Source organism: Phalacrocorax carbo, chromosome 2 (genome assembly GCF_963921805.1).
Source record: "Phalacrocorax carbo chromosome 2, bPhaCar2.1, whole genome shotgun sequence".
In the NCBI taxonomy this organism is placed as follows: domain Eukaryota; kingdom Metazoa; phylum Chordata; class Aves; order Suliformes; family Phalacrocoracidae; genus Phalacrocorax; species Phalacrocorax carbo.
The window spans coordinates 97,641,100-97,658,439 of record NC_087514.1 but is presented as its reverse complement, the minus strand read 5'-3'; the positions used below and the strand labels follow the sequence as shown (position 1 = coordinate 97,658,439).

The window sequence follows — 17,340 nt, the reverse complement described above, 5'->3', positions numbered from 1 at the left end:
CTAGAGCTCTGAATCACAAAGAGCCTGGACACTTGTGAAAACATATGGAACACAAAAATGAGCCTGTATTGTCTACTCTTGCTAGCTGCCATGCAGTGAGAGATAAGCTGCCGCATAAACTGCAGGGCACCAGAATGCTGGTCTCTGGGAACTGGAGCTGCCCATCATCATCAGGACTCACCAGTGGGTGGGGAGTAGTCAGAGCCGGGGTGGAAGGGGGAGCAGTTAGGCAGGCAGTGTAAGCAGGGAAGCAAAATGGCAAGAAGCCATGAGACAGAACTGACTGTGTAAGGATCAGGGGCCAAGTAAAAGACAAACACATGGAAAGTTACAGGGTGTGTGCAGGGGGACCTGCCCAGATGGCAGTTGAGTGGAGAAGCAACAAAGAGCAAAAGGAGAAAGGAAAACTCTCTCTTTCCCCTCAACCCTCACCCCTTTTCTCATTAAAGGCATTTAAAGATATCCTAGTATTTTCCTGATACTTCCTTTCCCATTAAAGCACATCCTGCAATTTTTGTGGTGATGGTAAGTCTTGATGAATAAGACGGAGGAGGGTTAGGAAACGCAGCGGCGGTCTTAGGTAATTACAGCTGAGAGGGGAAGTGCCCTGAAGCAACCTTGATTAAGTTATAGCCTGAAAACGGTTCATGATCCTCGCCCTAGGTACAACACAGATACATTACCAGTACACACAACAACATGTGCAAACAGCATTACAGAAGGAGGAAGGACACTGAGAACCTTGGTGTAAGGGCAGGTTTTCCCAATAAGGGAAAAGGTGGTGGAGAGGGTCCAGGAACACCTACTTACCAGTTAAGTGGCTGGCAATCCTGGCAATAGGTTTAGGAGGCAGGGCAGGGGGCTGTTTGAGGAGGGACAACTGTTTCACTGGGGTGTCCTCATGGTCTCCAGGGAAAGCAGCAGATTTTTTGGGGGGAAGTAGCAGGACTGGCTTAGCTGTAGGATCTTGGGACAGGAGGACGCCGGATTCATTGGATGTGGGGCTCTCTTCAGACACTGGAGGACACAACCACATCATAGACGCAACAACGTTACAAGCAAAGCAGCAGTGGATACAGCCGCAGTAAGACGAGAAAAGCAGCGCAGCAATGCAGATTGAGAACGACTCATAGATTTCACTCAAACATAAAATAACATAGAAAGTAGAGGAAGAAAGAGAGAAAAGAGAGAGGGAGTAACACACATCTACACAACAGCCAAATTTCCCATTACCTCTGACAGAAGCCAGCTCCCTTATGCCAGGCTGGGACGCATTCCCATACCTTGAACACAAATCAAGAGCCTTAAAATGTCACATCTCAGACGGTCTGTCACCACAGCTTGCTCAGGACCAGATATGTTAGCACGCGGTCTCTAAACTTATCCTAGAAATGTGAAATCACCTCATGGGGCCCACTCTGTTTCAAAGGGGCTGCAAAGCTGTGCAGGATCACGGATGAACACTTCTACCAGTCACTTTTCCTCACTTGACCTTCATCCACAACTCTCAGCATTAAGTGATGCAGAAGGAGGAGCTAACCTAGATGTAGGGTGTTACAGTCTCTGCATGGGCTGGGGAAGAAGTGCAGAGAGCCTCACCTAGGGTAGGGCAGCTTTTTGTGTTAGTTACTGAAAGATGCATGGTGTGAATGTCATCCAACACCATGCGGCAGCTAAAGGGCACGATGTTGTACCCTAGGGTTTAAAAATGTTGTCAGCTTTCTGCTCTAGATCTCATTGGCACAGCTGAGATGTAGTCAGAGAGTTAGAAATCTACTCCTCCACATTCACAAAGTGCAGGGACGTTGCCTTCTCACAAAGAGGTTACTTGTGTAGAAGTAAAGGCTTTTTCTATGCCAAGTCAGTCAAAATTTCTGATGGAACATCCAGTGACAATCTGTACGCCGTCACCTCCTTCTCCACAAGACCTTTGTCTTCGACAAAGATTTCCCAGGGCTAGACACCAAATGTTAGAAGTAAAAAAATTGTTTCAAACAGCTTGGTGAATCTACATCATAGTGTAAACAAGATGTTACCTGTCCCATCCATGATCTCTGTGGTTGGGAGCACCTCGTATGAGCAGGGTTCCCCAGATGCTGGACCTGACTCCAGTTCTGCTAGAGCTGGCAGGGATACCTGGCTGGAGCTCAGCACTTGCCCGGAGCCCAGAGGCTGCCCGTTCTCCAAAGCTGCTTCTTCATTTGGTATGGAAAGTTCCCCATCTGTTCATAGTTGGAGGAAAACAGAATGACAAGAAAAGACACATAAATAAGATGCAGAAAGAATTTTAAATGAAATCTGCTATCTCCATTAGCTTGCTTGCAAATAAGGAACCTGAACTGAGATCAGAAGACACAGGGCTAAGGATCAAAACAATATGGCTTGTGTCTCAAAAATACAACTTGTGCAGAGCAATTTTTGGAGATTTTGACTGTGATGTTCTGTCCACAACAGTTTCACAGCAGTCTGACAGCATTCCACTTGCCTTAAGGGGTTATTAAGATTTTGTAAAGACCTGTTAAATATTTGTGTTGATCCTTTGCTTACCCTAGGATGGTCGTTATGATCCACGGTCTAAACCGAATGGTTCCTGACCATCCTCCACCCATGGGACGATGAGGCCCCGTCCAGGGCCACAAAATCTGTTTTTCCTCTGTCTCTGTTGAAGCTGGAAAGTCAGGAACGACAATGGGCTGGAACTGAAGCTATGGAGCTTTCTTAGAGAATATTAATATACACAGTATATAATTTATAATATTTTAATACTAATAACAAGAATTATTATTTTCCCTCACACCAGTTTTTATGCTGTAAGGGACACAAGCAAAATCACAGAAGTATGTCCCTATTTTACTCACAAATAAAAACATTACAGCCACCAGCATCAAGATTTTAAGTAAGGGAGAGAATAATTTTTACAGTTGCCTGATGTAAGGTCATGATACTGGGATATAGCAGATTCCATTTAGAAAGCCTGGTTTTAAAGTTATTAATAAGATCTCATCTATCTGAGCAAAATTTCTATAACAGCAGCTGGTAGTTTCTTTCCTATCAAACGCCACTTCACATTAGCAATAATAAAGAACAGAAGTGAGGGATCAGATCATTCTCTATGGTGTCAACCCACATGATTTTTATCTCAGAACTTGTTATGCACAGCACTCTGGTACCTTGAGGCAATGACGACATGGATATCTCAACTACAATTTTATAAAGGAAAGTGTTCAGCCCCTATGGTTAGGAGTGGAAGCCTGAAAACAGAACTGGAACGTGACCTGTAAGACTAAAAACCAGCAGGCAAATAAATGGAGCCTAATTTTACTATGCATTTAAATTATTTTTTTTAAGTCAAACTCAGGATTTCAGGATCTGGTTCTTGATTTTTGGGCACCTCTGATTAGCCATATTACTGCTCAATATACTGAGCAGAGATGTACATCATTCAAGTGAGTGCACATTCTCCCCTCACAGGCTAACATGTGCAAAACACTTTGGAAGCCAATACTCAAAACAGAAAAAAATATGTCTCATTTGCGTCAGGACACAGCAATTAACAAGTCTGAAAGTACGTTAATTGGTAAGTATTCAGAATTATGTTTCTGCCTTTAAAGCTTCTCTACAGCAAGTGAAGATGGTCTCCTGCTTATTTTGGAATTATTAGAAATACCAAGGTCTTGACTTTCTTGTTTTTGTTAGAGGCTTTTTGAAGACCTAGAGAGCTGTTATGGTATGCAGCCACATCATACTAGACTGAAACCCAGCCCACGGCTTTCAGAGCAATCAACTGAGCTGGCTAAAATGTGGCAACATTAATCAAAACTGAAGGTTTTGGCCAATTGTTCGCAGCACAGCCTCCTTCTAACTGCTGTGGTCATTCAATACAAACCTGTTTATTTCCCTAGGCAGCAAAAATCAAACAACAGTTCAGCCAGTATTTAAGCTGAATGTTTTTTGACTTAGCTGATTGGGTGGAAATGCTATGTATTCTGGGCTTACTCTGTCTCCCTTTTATAAACACACACCTGTACAGGTGATTGGGATATGGGCTGCTGTTGTCCCAGATACCTGGTTTCATGAAAGAGCGTAACTGTTTCTTATGCAGAGCAGCTGTTTCTTGAATGAAAGGCAGTGATTGGGTACAGCAATATTCATTAATTCAGTGCAAGACTAAATGTGACTGTAACTGCAAGCAGACTAAAAGTGTGCATCACAAAACCAGTAACATTCGTTTTTTGGAGGGATGTCTACACATTTTTAATGAAGTGGGATGTCTATCATAACATGCTGAGCACCTTGAAATCTTACTGTCTTAACTGCATACTGCAGTTCTCAAGGTATATTCAGCATGATTTAAGAAGACAGCATTCAAATGACCCGTTGAACGTTTATGACTGCAAAAAAGTAAAATGTGAGACAAAATTTTGGCCTTTACTTTTTGTCATAATAACAAGCTTGACAACTCTCTTTAGTGACAGCATAGCCTCTTTTAATCTTACCTCTGAATATCTTCAATCTTCATTTAGACTCTAAAACTTGCCTTTGGATTTGACTGAAATCATCAGACATGATGCAGAGTCATGACTGGGATACACACCCTAAATCAGGTCTAGCTTAAGGAAGAGCTACATGGGGAGCTGCTCAAGTATGCCAAACAGATCAAAGATGCAGATAAAATAATTTGTACAGTGAAGGATATCTTACTTAGTGTGAATTAATCCCGGATCAGAGACATGCTTGACAATCAGACATAAAAGGCAAATTACTTATTATTTTTAAAGTACTAAAAGCTATCCTGGTTAGCTGACATACAAACAAAAAGAATCCTGGTAATGCAATTATTACATATCCATGGATTAATTGATTAGTCTTCAGGCGCTGGCAATGAATTTAAAGTTAATTTTGCACAGTGATAACTTATGTAATCTTTTGTTCCCACACTTGCTAAATCCTTTGCTGTGTTTTCACAGAGCCTGCTGCTACTTAGTGGAGTATGACTTTCACGAAATGTATGAGCTGTGATAATGCCAGCTGAGTTAAATCAAATGGATCTGGATGGGGCCAGGGAGAGTAGCTTGACCTCTGTGGCCACAGGAGCATGTGAAGGCTGCTCATCTGTTACTCAGGAGGCCCCGCACACCTGAAGTCACTGAAGTAACAGGACCTCAGAGGACACTCTCTGATGCAAAGGACTGTACCCAGACACTTTGATTCACCTTAGAATGTGAAAGTACCAGCATGGGGTGAAGGCCCAGAAATGCATAGATGATACATTCAAAACATGTGTCCCTTAAGCATGGTTTGAACTCACCTTCCATTTCCACTTTCAGGTACTTTTTAAAAGTTGCCTGGTGCGAAGCAGCCCACAGTGCATCATACTGACTGGCACAGACCAGTCCTTTTGCTGTTTCTTTATGTCAGAGTTCTGCCTACTCTCTCGCTGTGTTTTTTCACTCAACACCTTGGACTAGGGAACATCTTGCATGTCTGAAGAGTGCCATGCTCATGTGCTCCTTCCATAGAAAAATGGCTAAGGAAGTCAAAATGATAAGGAGAGTTCGGAATCCTGAGTTCTTTCCACTTCGTGTTGTCTCCTTCAGTACTTGCCTGCTCTCAAGTAAGACTGTCCAGGGAAGCATTCTCAATGGCAAAGGCTAGGAACGGCGAGGAAAAATTAATGTCCTTCTCTGCCGTGGTCCCCATGGGCTAGGGGATGGAAAATTGAGTGTCTTTGCACGTGGTCAAGACCTGTCCCCCAGGGCTGTTGCCTAGCCTTGGTGGCTACCTTAGCACAGTGGCTAGGATACTCCTTGACTTCAGTCTCTAAGCAGACTCCCGATTTTGTGTGATCCTGTGGAGTTTGAGACAAGCTGACATATGGATGTCCTCCCTGCTTCTGGAGGAGTTCAAATCCTCTCAACATATTGAAACTGCAGCGGAACTGGCTCTCCAGTGGCTGCCTTGCCTTTCTCTTTGCCTCATTACCAAAGCCACTTCTTCAAACTTATGCTCACATACTGCCACAAAACCTGCCTTAGCATGTGAGTGCAACACTTCCAAATCCTGTCAGGATTTAGGTAACCTGAAATTTGGGTCTAAATCCACCATTTTGATTAGATAGAGAGTACAAAAATACAAAAATATAAAAGAGGAAGACTGCCCTTGCTTCCTTGCAGAACCATTGCATCGTCGCCTCTGAAGCTAGCAATCAGTACACACTCATATTCAGAAATTTCTCACTACAGGCAATCTCATCTATGTTCAGATGAAAGAAGAGGTATCTAAATACTACAAGTAGATTTAATTCTTTGAATGGCACCATGGAACACTGGACAATTCTAAAGACAGATGCTTTTGGGATGGTTACACCTTCACGTGAAAATCAAAGCTGTTTATCTATGTGTGGCATCAATGTTATAGCAAAAACATGAGTTCCTCTAAATGCTGTGGTATGTTCTGAGCTGCAGGTGGAAGCTGTATTTTTAACCTCTTGGTACTGCCTGCTCACAAACTATTAGAACAGCAGGTGACTCATCAGATACTTCTTCAAGTTACTATTTTTCCAGAAGTACACAGTATTTGAAAAAATTACAACCTTTGCCGATATTTTCAGAAGACTTAAGTCACAGACCCTGGAAATGGAAGATGACAGAGACTGATTCGGTCATGAGTCTGGCCCTTGCCAAGAAAAGAGCTCTCTGCAGTTCCGTCTGGAGTGGTTTCACTTGACTGGTTTAAAGTGTGGGGGTCACTGAAGTGATAAAAGCATTTCTTGTTTCCCAAATATAGCAGCTGGACTGCAGTGACTCTCCCATGTGTGAACACTGTGACTTACTGCACTCTGCTAACTTTCACCTGCTGGATGACACAAAGTCCTCTGAAAAGCTCGCAAATCCTGAAGCAAACAGGTCAGAGTTTCATTTTATACAGCAGGTGAACAAACTGTTTTTCTTCAACATAGAAGATATGATAAAACCAATACTAAGCACACAGCAAGCTCCAGAATTTCTGTTCTGGGGTCAGTCTGTCCATATTAAGTTTCCTTTGATCTATATGGATTTTTTTAAGAAAGAAAAAGGCAAAATTACCCGCTCACAGGCTGATTCTGTATGCTTTGTCCTCCTCTTCAGAAAGGGAGACAAAAAGATTTAATGTTATGGCTACACCTGTTGTCTGTGCAACACAGCACTTGGCATGGAAGGTGCTACCATCATCAAACAAAGCCTTCTGCTAGAAAATGCTAAAGTCTGCTGTGTTTTCTTGAAGGATTAGAGATTACCTAACAGGAATCACAAGGAAATGTTACTTCTACTTAAGGTTCGCAGGGAGATGTAATATCCTTTATTAGAATTACTCTTGGATTATTACACCGCTGAAGGAAATATTGCTTTTGCTCTACAAATCTTGCCTTACTCATATCCTTATATCATGAAAGCTACTTGATCACTGCTACTATGCTTGCGCATTACCACTTTCTTCTCTGCCCTACCTCTTTCTTTCAGGGAGGGGTATCAATTCTTAGCTTCCTGCATTCACGATCAGCAGGAACTAATGTAGGGTACTGAGTACGAAGTCCAGCTGTTTTGCATTATAGTTTCCCTTTTAGTGGCACCTGACAGTGAAAAAGCCCGATGTCTCTGCTTTTTGCACTGGAAATAGGAAGAAGCAGCATGTGTTTCATACTAGCTTTTTCTGATATGAAAAGGTGAAAAATTACTATAAGGAGGAATTAATTACTTTTTTTCAGACAAGGACCTCCAGACAGCTTAGCTTGACAAGATGACATAGAAGATTACAAACTACAGCATTATTTGATGAATAGAGAGAGCTGTAGCGCTTGGTAGCGAAGCAGGGGAATGTCCACAAGTTTCAATGTGGAAGGCAGGGTCAGGCTGCACAGAAGAGGTTTTTCCTGGGGATGCCTTTAGGTCTATGTAGGGGTGAGTCAGAAAGCAGCTACATGTGGGATGGGAGGCAGAGATGAACAAGGGCACTCCCCAGATGGAAGTGTGACTGAAGGCTGACTTCTGAGCTGGCCAGGGCACTGAACGGGGAGCTACGCCCTGGCCTCCCCAGGCTGCGACACACTTGGTGTGCCAGCCTGGACTGTGCCTTGCTGGCCGTGGGGATGCCTGCCTCATGGCTGCGCATCCGATCTGAGTCACGCTCCAAAACGTGGACAACCCAAAGCAGGGAGAAAGGCAAAGCTTTTGCCAGGTGTTGTTTCTACCCTGAAGCTGCATCTAGGATGACTTCCAAGGCAGCAGACCGTAGTGAGAGCACAGGCAGTGTTAGGTCTAAAGGACTAGCAGCTTCTAAACTACATAACAGGTAACAACAGTAGAATTCAATGACAAGCAGTATATTTCTTTGGTTTTGCAACGTTTTTTATTTTTTCACACACAAAAAAATTGTTAATTCCCAATAAGCTAGCTTAAAAAAGTAGGTAGCAGATTTAAATGCTCCAGACTTTATGAGGTAGACCCTACTTCCAGTATCTGTGACAGTTTATAACTTCTATTGACTTCTAACAGTTTTTGTACTGGTACCGTTAAAGAATTTTAGACTTTGAATAAATGAGGCTTTAAAGCACATGCATGAGTTCTATTGCAATTAAGAGGCAACTTTGGCATGTCTTTACATAACTTGCTGAATTCATTGCCTTAGTTATTGACAAGGGAAGTAGCAAAACAAATAAAAGCTGTGGTTAAAGATTGACACATACATAATAGATGTCAAATATGTGTTGCATTACCAGTGTAAAACAATGGTGTTTGTAAAACAATGGCGTTTTGCATAAATAATACATTACCAACTCAACAAATTAATTATCCCGAACAGGGAATTATTATGTCTTCTGAGCTATTTCAAGGGAATGTGCACTGTTCTGTGCTTGCCAGTATCAAAAAACTTTAAATGTTTCTCTTTTCCACAACAGTTAATCCCAGAGTGACTCAACCAGACAATTATAACACATGCAGGCACGGACCCACTCCATCGCCCCGCAGTCTGGATGCCTTGCTGTTTTGCAGCAAGTGACTCCTGCACGCTGCTGTGATTTATATTTCTACTGCTTTAGACTTCTGATTAGCTTTTAGTTTTATTTGTTAGATAACTATCACACATATCCAATGGGGAGGGCCAGCCCACAGTGAAATCAAGAGAGATGTTTGGAGACCTTATTCTGCACAGTCCTGCAATTCAGGACTGTATTCCCAGTTCTTAATACTACAATAATGTAATATCTGGCTATAAAACTATATGGGATGTCAATTTAATGTTGTGAAAAGAACACTTACCTTTATCAAAAATTTCTTTCAGCACTCCTCGTTTTATAAGCTCCTCTCTGCTTTGCCTCATTGATATTTTTCTTTCCAAAGCTGTAAGCAAATGAGAAGGGTTAATATAAATAGAAAAGAAGGGAAATGATTGTTTTAAAAGGCTCTATGCCTTTTAAGGTATTTTAAAATGCTTTTTCTCCTCTTCAAATCAGTGGCAAATTAGCATCTCAAAATAAAGGCTACTGGCAGTCCAGAGAATCTGCCTGCTGCTGCAGCATGGCCGTTATTGACAGAAATGGCTAAAGACTGACCGATTTGAGGGCATGCCTGCACTCCCATTGCTTAATTTTGACACATGACCGAAGCATTGCTGCGGAGAATTAGAGACAGCAATGGGAGAAAAAGGCAATTAGTGCAGAAACCGGAGGGGGAAGGTAAGAAAGGAGGCAACACAAAGGATCATACCAGTGAAAGACATGGCCATGGACTGCTCCCAGGCCACGGAAAAGGAGTGGCACTTCTGTTGCCCAGAAGCCAAGACTTGTTTCCCACTAACTCCAGTGAGAGCAGAGGAAGGTGTTTGGGACAGTTCAAAAAACCAGAGCTGTTTAATGGAGCCTTCTCCTCCCTAGAGGGGTGTTTTCCCCAAGAAGGTATAAATGAAGGGAATGTCATGAGAGCCACTGCAATTTACACCAGGTCTGAACAGCCTGAGTCCTGTACTGCCTGCTTGGAGACTGTGGTCACTGGGGCGGCAAAATGACAGATAGAAATTTCATGTTTGTTTAGTTCAGCAGTAATTAAAACAATGTCCAATTAACCAAAACACCACAAAGGACATGCATTCAGGCAAAGAGCTGAAAGGCAGCAAGCAAGGGGTGCAAGAAGTGATGTGCAGGACTGGCTGCGACTGCGCGCGCTCTGTGAGAAGCAAGCCTGTGCCTGCCAAAAAAGAGGCACAGTCAAGGGCGAATTGCTTCTGCCATATGGTCCCCTATCAGACCCAGTACAGATGCACACGCATGTACAGATGAACTGGGACTTAGCATCTCCAGTCTGCCCAAGGTAGATTTAAAGCAAAAGAGGCTCTGAAACCCTCTCTCTACCCCTGAAAACATGAGGGTGTAACCTTTTCTGGCACTTCTGTGCATTGGCTGGTCCCGCACGGGCACAGTATATTTGGTGAATTAGCTCTGCTTACACTGATACACTGCACTCATTGCAACTTATTGCTGTCAGATACGTATTGCTTAGTATGAACAAGGCCAGCTCTGCTTCACTCTTTTCCATTGGATCAATTCAGCCTTCCCCATTTTTAAAATCAGTTTTGAACATGTATTCTTCAGGACAGAGAAGGTCAGTAGGCACAGTCAGTAGCTAACAAAAAACCCGTTCTCCCCTAAACACACCCTCTGAACTTCAGCATCGATCAGAATTAATGGCAGGTCCCTTTGCTGAGGCACAAGACCCCATACCCATTAGCCAGACATATGGTACGGTTTTATTTTTGAGGCTGTTAATGTAACAGCCACAGCATTTTGCAGAGTGCCTTAGCCCCATTTGAAGAAGCGCTTTAGGCACCTCACTGACTTTCAATGAAACTTTGAATTTTAAGTTTCTAAAATGCTTCTGAAAATAAATACCCAACAATCAGACTGCGGAGTTACATTGCAGGCTGCTCCCCAACCTGCCTTTTCCCTGCACTGAAGGGGCCTTGTTCTGGTACAGTATGTAAAGCTTTTTCCCTGTCCTCCTTAAGAATAGCTGCCTTCAGCCCCTCAAAAAAAAAAAAAAGGAAAAACAAGCTACAGATAACTCCCGAGCTTTCTCCCACCAAAGAAATTGTTAAAACCCTGACTAACTTTGAAGAGCAATTTGGTGGCAACCAACACCTTTTCCAATAGGTCCGGGAAAGCGTAATTTTCTGTCAGTGCAAGCAGCAAACAGCACCCTGTCTGTCTGTGCCTGTTCTTCAGTGGGAGATCAAGTTGGGTGAAACAGCAGCAAAGCAGCAGTTTCTGCATATAGACAGCAGCACTGCTCACCAAATGGAGACGTGGGCAAATACTGCTGTTTCTATACTTTACTGTAAATAGCTAAGTAACGGATCCACATTTTACACAAAAATTCACTGGCACCCACCCAGGGTTCACCATCTCACCCTCCTGCCTATTCAACAGCTGGCTATGCAAGGTAGCAGCGTTACTACTGACTTCACGGCTAGGAAGTCCTATCGCATTAATAAAGTAGCAGTAAGAAACATGACAATTTTGTGCATTGGAGTTAAGGTTTTCAGGGGACCGCCTGCTATAGAGGGCTAGCAGGACACCTTGAAGAAGCACAGGAGTGCCTTTCCCAAAACAATTGCTGGGCAAGACACTCAAGTATTGACCAAGACTTCTCAAAGTCACAGACTATTTTTGCAGTCCAGCAGAATTTCGAAGACAGGATATATTTTTGGAAGAGATAGGTTTTCCAGAGACTCCCTTTCAGTTGTAATCTGCTTCTACTCAAGAATGAAAAAAAAACAACCCCCAGTTTGAAGCTCAGACTAAAACAACTTTTTGTTCCAAATCCTTTCTAAGTAGGTACAGGACTTAAAGTATTAATTATTTTCCTGCTAAGCCAGTTTAATTAATAAGATATTTAGAGGAAGGGCATGCTGGGCTAAGAGCAGTACTGAATGATAATAACAGATGTTATCCTAAAAACTATGGAACATGCTGCCTTCCTTTAATACAAATCTTCCTCCCAAACAAGTCTCGTACTTTAAATGCATCAACTGCTACGCTACTGCTGGATCAGGTGGGAAAAAAAAAATCACAAGCGCTGAGATGCAGAACTCATTAGGATCTAAGAGCCCGAACAATTAAATGTTTCACTCGGTCTGGATTTCTCTGGCAAAGGTTGCCTGTTCTTTTAGGAAGGATTTTCTTTTCAAGTAGAAAGCTGATACAGAATAAACTCATTCACTCTCCACTGAGAAGTGATCCATTCACAGCAGAGGATAAACAAAAACCTCCAAATTAATCCTCGATTCATGAGAACCTTGTAAATTCTGTGACGAGGAAAAATTAAATATAATTAATATTTAACAAAAGATGTGTTACTTCATTGGCGATTTTCCGTGGTGATTAACCTCATTTTGTGCATTTTTACAATCTTCCAGGAGATTATAAATAAGCATTAAGCCCTCTTTATGGAATCTACTTATGCCAGAAACTGGTTTTCTTAACATTCATCCATTCTCCAAGAAACTCTTAGTTACTAGTTTATAGAAATGAGCATATGTGTATTTTATGATATAAGCTCACAGATTCTGCCTGTGTGCTCTGCCATATGCTGTTTCTTTTAAGCTCTGATGAAGAAACAGTGGGAAATGTTTTTATTAATGTTTCTGAGCTGGTGTTTTTGAACTCGTCCCTCAGGAGCAGCACCCCTCTGCTGTTCAAGCAGAGCTTTTCTCTGTGGCAGACCCATTAAGATCCGTAAAGCCTTGACAGGGTCAGGAGGATTTCCTGCCCCTTCGTTCTGGAAATCAAGTACAGTTTTGTCTTTATTCCTTTAATAAGCCTTTGCGCTCCGTGACGGCAGTGATTGTGCGCTGCTCCCCCAGCTGAGAAGGTGAAGCTTGCCGCCGCCTCTGTGCCAAGCGCTTCTGCTGCTCCATTAACCAGCCAAAGAGGTGTTTATGTAGTCAGGACCTGTAACCTTTCTGTCCCTCCCATCCTTTCCTCCAAGACCAAAACATCTCAGATGAAGTCTTCCAACCTGCATCTACATGAGAATAAACCGGTCCCCTTTGCATAACTTGTCATGTTGCTGCTTAAACCAAGGGGTGGACTAAATAAACAAGTCCTGCCCTTCCTTCTCATCTGACAACTGAAACTAAACCCCAGTCTGTGCCAGCCAGTTGTATCTTAACATCGCTTTTTTCTGAGGTTGCCCTTGGTCTTTGTCTTAAAAAGCCCGGGGGGTTACTTTGCATGAATTCTTCCTTTCAAAGACCATTATAATTTTCATGATGATTTTAGGAAGCAAAGGTCGTTATAGGAATGGATCTTAGAGCCGAAGCTTTCTGGTGCATCAATTATATTCGGATTCAAGAGGCAGAAATTTGCTTTGCTAATAATTCAGATCTGAATAATTAGAAACAAGTAAACCAATTGCTTTGCACAGTGTTAAGATAAACAACCGTCAATATTTCCTTTAGACTTGTTAGGAAGGAGAGATTTTCAGATGGGACAGATTATGTATCAAAACATGTTACATCATCTCTAAATTCTTCCAACTACGTAGATTTTCTTGATAATCAAATGGAGCAGGATTCACCTGATGATACAAATTTTTACAGCGTGGGCCTCTGCCTCTGAGTTGGCCTTCTTATATATTAAGAGCAGGTCTCGGGCATGATTAACCTCAGCCTGATGTAAACATCTAAACCAGTCTGAACTGCACCTTGGAAGTGCCTGTTAGTCTTTACTGACTGTAAAGGAAGCTAAGGGTGAGTAGTTAAGATAAAAATCATAACATTAGGGCTGCATCCACTCCTGAAATCAAAATTGACTGAAGAGGGTAATTTTAAGAAAAGAAATGCTGCTGTAGATGGGAGTCTCAGACAGAGCTGAGGAAAATGTAGATGTGTCACCTCACACAGAGCTCCATTAATTTTGGGATTGTTTCAGTAGCTGTGGCATGATATCCAGGCATTGCTGCTGTGAGCTTGGGGTTTGACCAATGCCAGAACATACCATGGTTGAAATAACTGTTTTGCTTTGCTCAGTGCTAAATATGAATTTTGCTTGACTTCAAACACTCATAAGCCTCTTGAAGCCTAAGGGAAAAAAAAATATTCCAACAGGTTTTTTGAATCTTTGAGATTTAAAGTTCCTTCCAGAAGTTTTGGGTCACTCTAATCTCAGTCTGGGGTTTCCTCTAACAGTACCATCTACAAAATCTGACTCAGACAGATTACTGCCTAGAAAGGATTAGAAGCCCCTTTTTGTTTGTGATGTCTGCTCATGACATTTCCTGTTCTGACTGTAGCCCAGAACTCCTATTCCATGAGATTACAAAATAAGTGAACATCAGCAGGGAAAAGATGCGGCGGTATTAAAAGTTAAGCTTCATTTAAAAATAATATTGGAAATACCCCTCCAAATCAGGAGCCGCTACAGTAGATGACTAAATAAATCCATTTCAGTACACGCATCATTTGAAAACTTCTGTGGTATGACAAACTAATAAAACAGGAACAATATCCAGCTTTGATGTCAAGCTGGAGAAGTAACTCAAAACACTCTAGAAGCAAAACAGTGTCATTACAGAGGTGGAAAAGTGAGGTACAGAGAAGCTGAAACAGCTTGGCGTGTCACCTCCCACATCAGTAGCAAAGCATTAACAGCAGCTGTTCTGCAGCCAGTGGCCAAAATGCTAGGCTAACAAACTATCCTCCTAGACTTAAATTTTATTAATCTATAATTAAGACAAATAAAATAATAGGAAAAAAGAAGCCAATATAAAACCAACATCTATTAATTTTATTTCCAGTCTTTAAGTACAATTGGATTTATTGTAGACTATGATTACTTAAAACACAGAGAAGACGATACTTAGGGCATTTTGCTTCCAGTCAAATCCAGATCAACTCAGGACACCAGTCCATCTCCAGTAAGAAGCACTGGACCAGGGGCATGATAAATCTCAATTTGCGACAGCCTAGCCTTTGAAATTACACAGTTAAAATACCCAAATTCCTTTGAGAATACAGGATCAAACCTCAAATCCCTAGTTACTAATCAGAAGAGTTTAAGATGTTTAACAGTTGCCATAACTGGTAACTATGGGTAAAAACTGAATTCTGTCTTCCTTACTGATGGAATCTGGTGAAAGAAAGTAAAACTGGGGAAGAGGCTGAAATCAACCTTAAGAAAACTCTAGATCTATACTGAGTGTTACTATGTAAAGTAAACTGCCAGAGGACAGACTCAGGTGGAAAATGGATGCAAAGTCAAATCTGTAAACACAGAATTGCAGGAGCTGATCAAAATACTGCAAACCATGTTAAGCAAAGAAGGTCACGATACAGTGACACGACTCAGAAATGCAGCATACAACCAAGAATTCAGCAAATGCAAGGCAAGTCAGAGAAATAAGATCTGAACAACTCTACCATAATTTACAGGAGGAACTGAATAAAGAAATCAGAAATCTAATCCACGAGCAGACGGACTGTAATTTTTTCATAAAAAAGGACTGAAAAAAATCAATCAAAGAAGCTGCCTTCCTAGGGAATGAGCTAAATTTCAAGCTAGATCCAAAGAAACCCAACATAATGGATTTCACAGGCCAAGCAGAGCAAGCCTGGCAGAAGATGAATACATGAAAACAGAAGATGAAACAAGAAATCTTGACAAAGATAACAAAAGGTGTGGGTTCGAAAAACTTATAAGAAAATGGAAGTGAAAAGAAAACAAGACTGTAGACACCCTTAAGAAAAATGTTACCACCTTCAACTGCCCAGCTAATAAAGAGCAAAACAGAACTCCACTGTGTCAATGAACTGTGATAGTCTATCAATAGTATTTTGGAACAACTCACATTTTCATCCCCTTTCTACATAACTGCTTCTCTTGTCACACTTCAGAAGTATTGTACAGCAGCTTAGGGAGAAATTCAGAAAGCTGACCAGAACACTGAAAAAATGAAGAAACTACATTCATCTGGTTCTTCCCTCTGAACTGCAGCACAGCCTTTTCATTAATTTCTAGGTAATACTAGGTCAAGAACCGGAAAGCTGAGCAACCAACAGGTATTGCTTTCCACAACTTAATGAAAAATGAGGCTCTGTAGCTTAATTAAAGAAATTTGCAACAAGGCAACATAGCATATCTTAGAGTACACCTGCTCTGCAATTACAGTGATTGCAGCACAGAAAGCCATACCCTGGGCATTCTGAATATATATAATTTAGGCATCAAGAACAGTAATGAGGGGGTGGTACTGACTTATTTGAAGGCTTTCATCCAAGTAAGAAACCTGGCAAGCTTGAACAGCCCATGCTGAAGTCCACACTGCTACCAGCACCCTAAGTAGCTAGACTATAGATAAATCGAGCATAGCTATTAACACCACAGTTCTTACTGCAACGAAACTATGTCCTAAGTGCTAGTAGAAGGCAGCTGACGCAATCCTTAGGATAAGAGATCTAGTCATGTTTTCAGGTGGACCACTAGCAGATGAAATTATCATTTCTCCTGCAGGCTTCTCCCCTGCATCATGCAGAAGTTGCAGTGTCAAAGAAATACTAAGAATATGGGTTCTATTCATCAAGCCTTTGCCATCAGACAAGATGAGTGATGTCATCTGAAATTACTATGAAGAAAGAAATATGTAGGAACATTGGCAACAGCTGTGCGTCCCAAAGAATGGTTGCTTTTTATAAGTGACTCAGCTTGTGTTAGGCACCTTGCAGTCCCAGATTCCTGTAAGTGCAACAAACACGAATGATGCTAAATGCAAATTAGTGAAGAGCTGGGTGAGATATCTGCAGTGTGTTCCCCTTACCCTCAGAAGATCGTATCCAGACAGAAGATACTGCAGTAGGGATCTGCAGTGTCATCTGTAATTGCAGAAATGTCTATTTGCAATATTCTGCTATGTAACAGTTCAAGGGACCTTCTTCAATGCAAAACTCAAAGCATCCGCATGGCGGACATCACTAGAATAAGATAATGACTCATGCGACTCTGCAGCTGAAACAGAATTCTCTCCAGAGCAGAGTTTACACATGGGATATAAATAATCAGGCAAGCTGCTGCTTTTGGATTTGCTCCTCATCAGACAACACATCCAGATGGCAAAATGCAGAGCACAGTTTACAGAAACAAGACTAGCAGATGTCAGGAAACTGGATTCTCCAGTGTAAGTTTTAGAGGGTGAAGGAGTTGGTTTTCCGGGGAGAGAAAGAAGAGGGAAAATATCAAGATAGAACCAAATGTCAGGGTGATGATAAGAAGGGAGGAGGAGTGCTTGGACAGACCACCGGGAGATGACAACCAAA

The 17,340-nt window shown here is 41.8% G+C and overlaps 1 protein-coding gene across 5 annotated transcripts in view; it reads right to left on the bottom strand.

Moving 5' to 3' along the window:
- The window catches only part of PHACTR1 (phosphatase and actin regulator 1), a 311,643-nt gene that overhangs the window by 67,266 nt on the left and 227,037 nt on the right, over nucleotides 1-17,340 (bottom strand). For 4 of the 5 annotated variants that reach the window (XM_064443598.1, XM_064443599.1, XM_064443602.1 and 1 more), the window contains 3 exons: nucleotides 9,297-9,377; nucleotides 2,037-2,222; nucleotides 811-1,017 (listed from right to left, as the gene is read on the bottom strand). In XM_064443598.1, the coding sequence (XP_064299668.1) occupies nucleotides 811-1,017; nucleotides 2,037-2,222; nucleotides 9,297-9,377 (474 nt within the window). The remainder of the gene's footprint in view (nucleotides 1-810; nucleotides 1,018-2,036; nucleotides 2,223-9,296; nucleotides 9,378-17,340) is intronic. The other variant, XM_064443601.1, reaches the window with a different exon arrangement.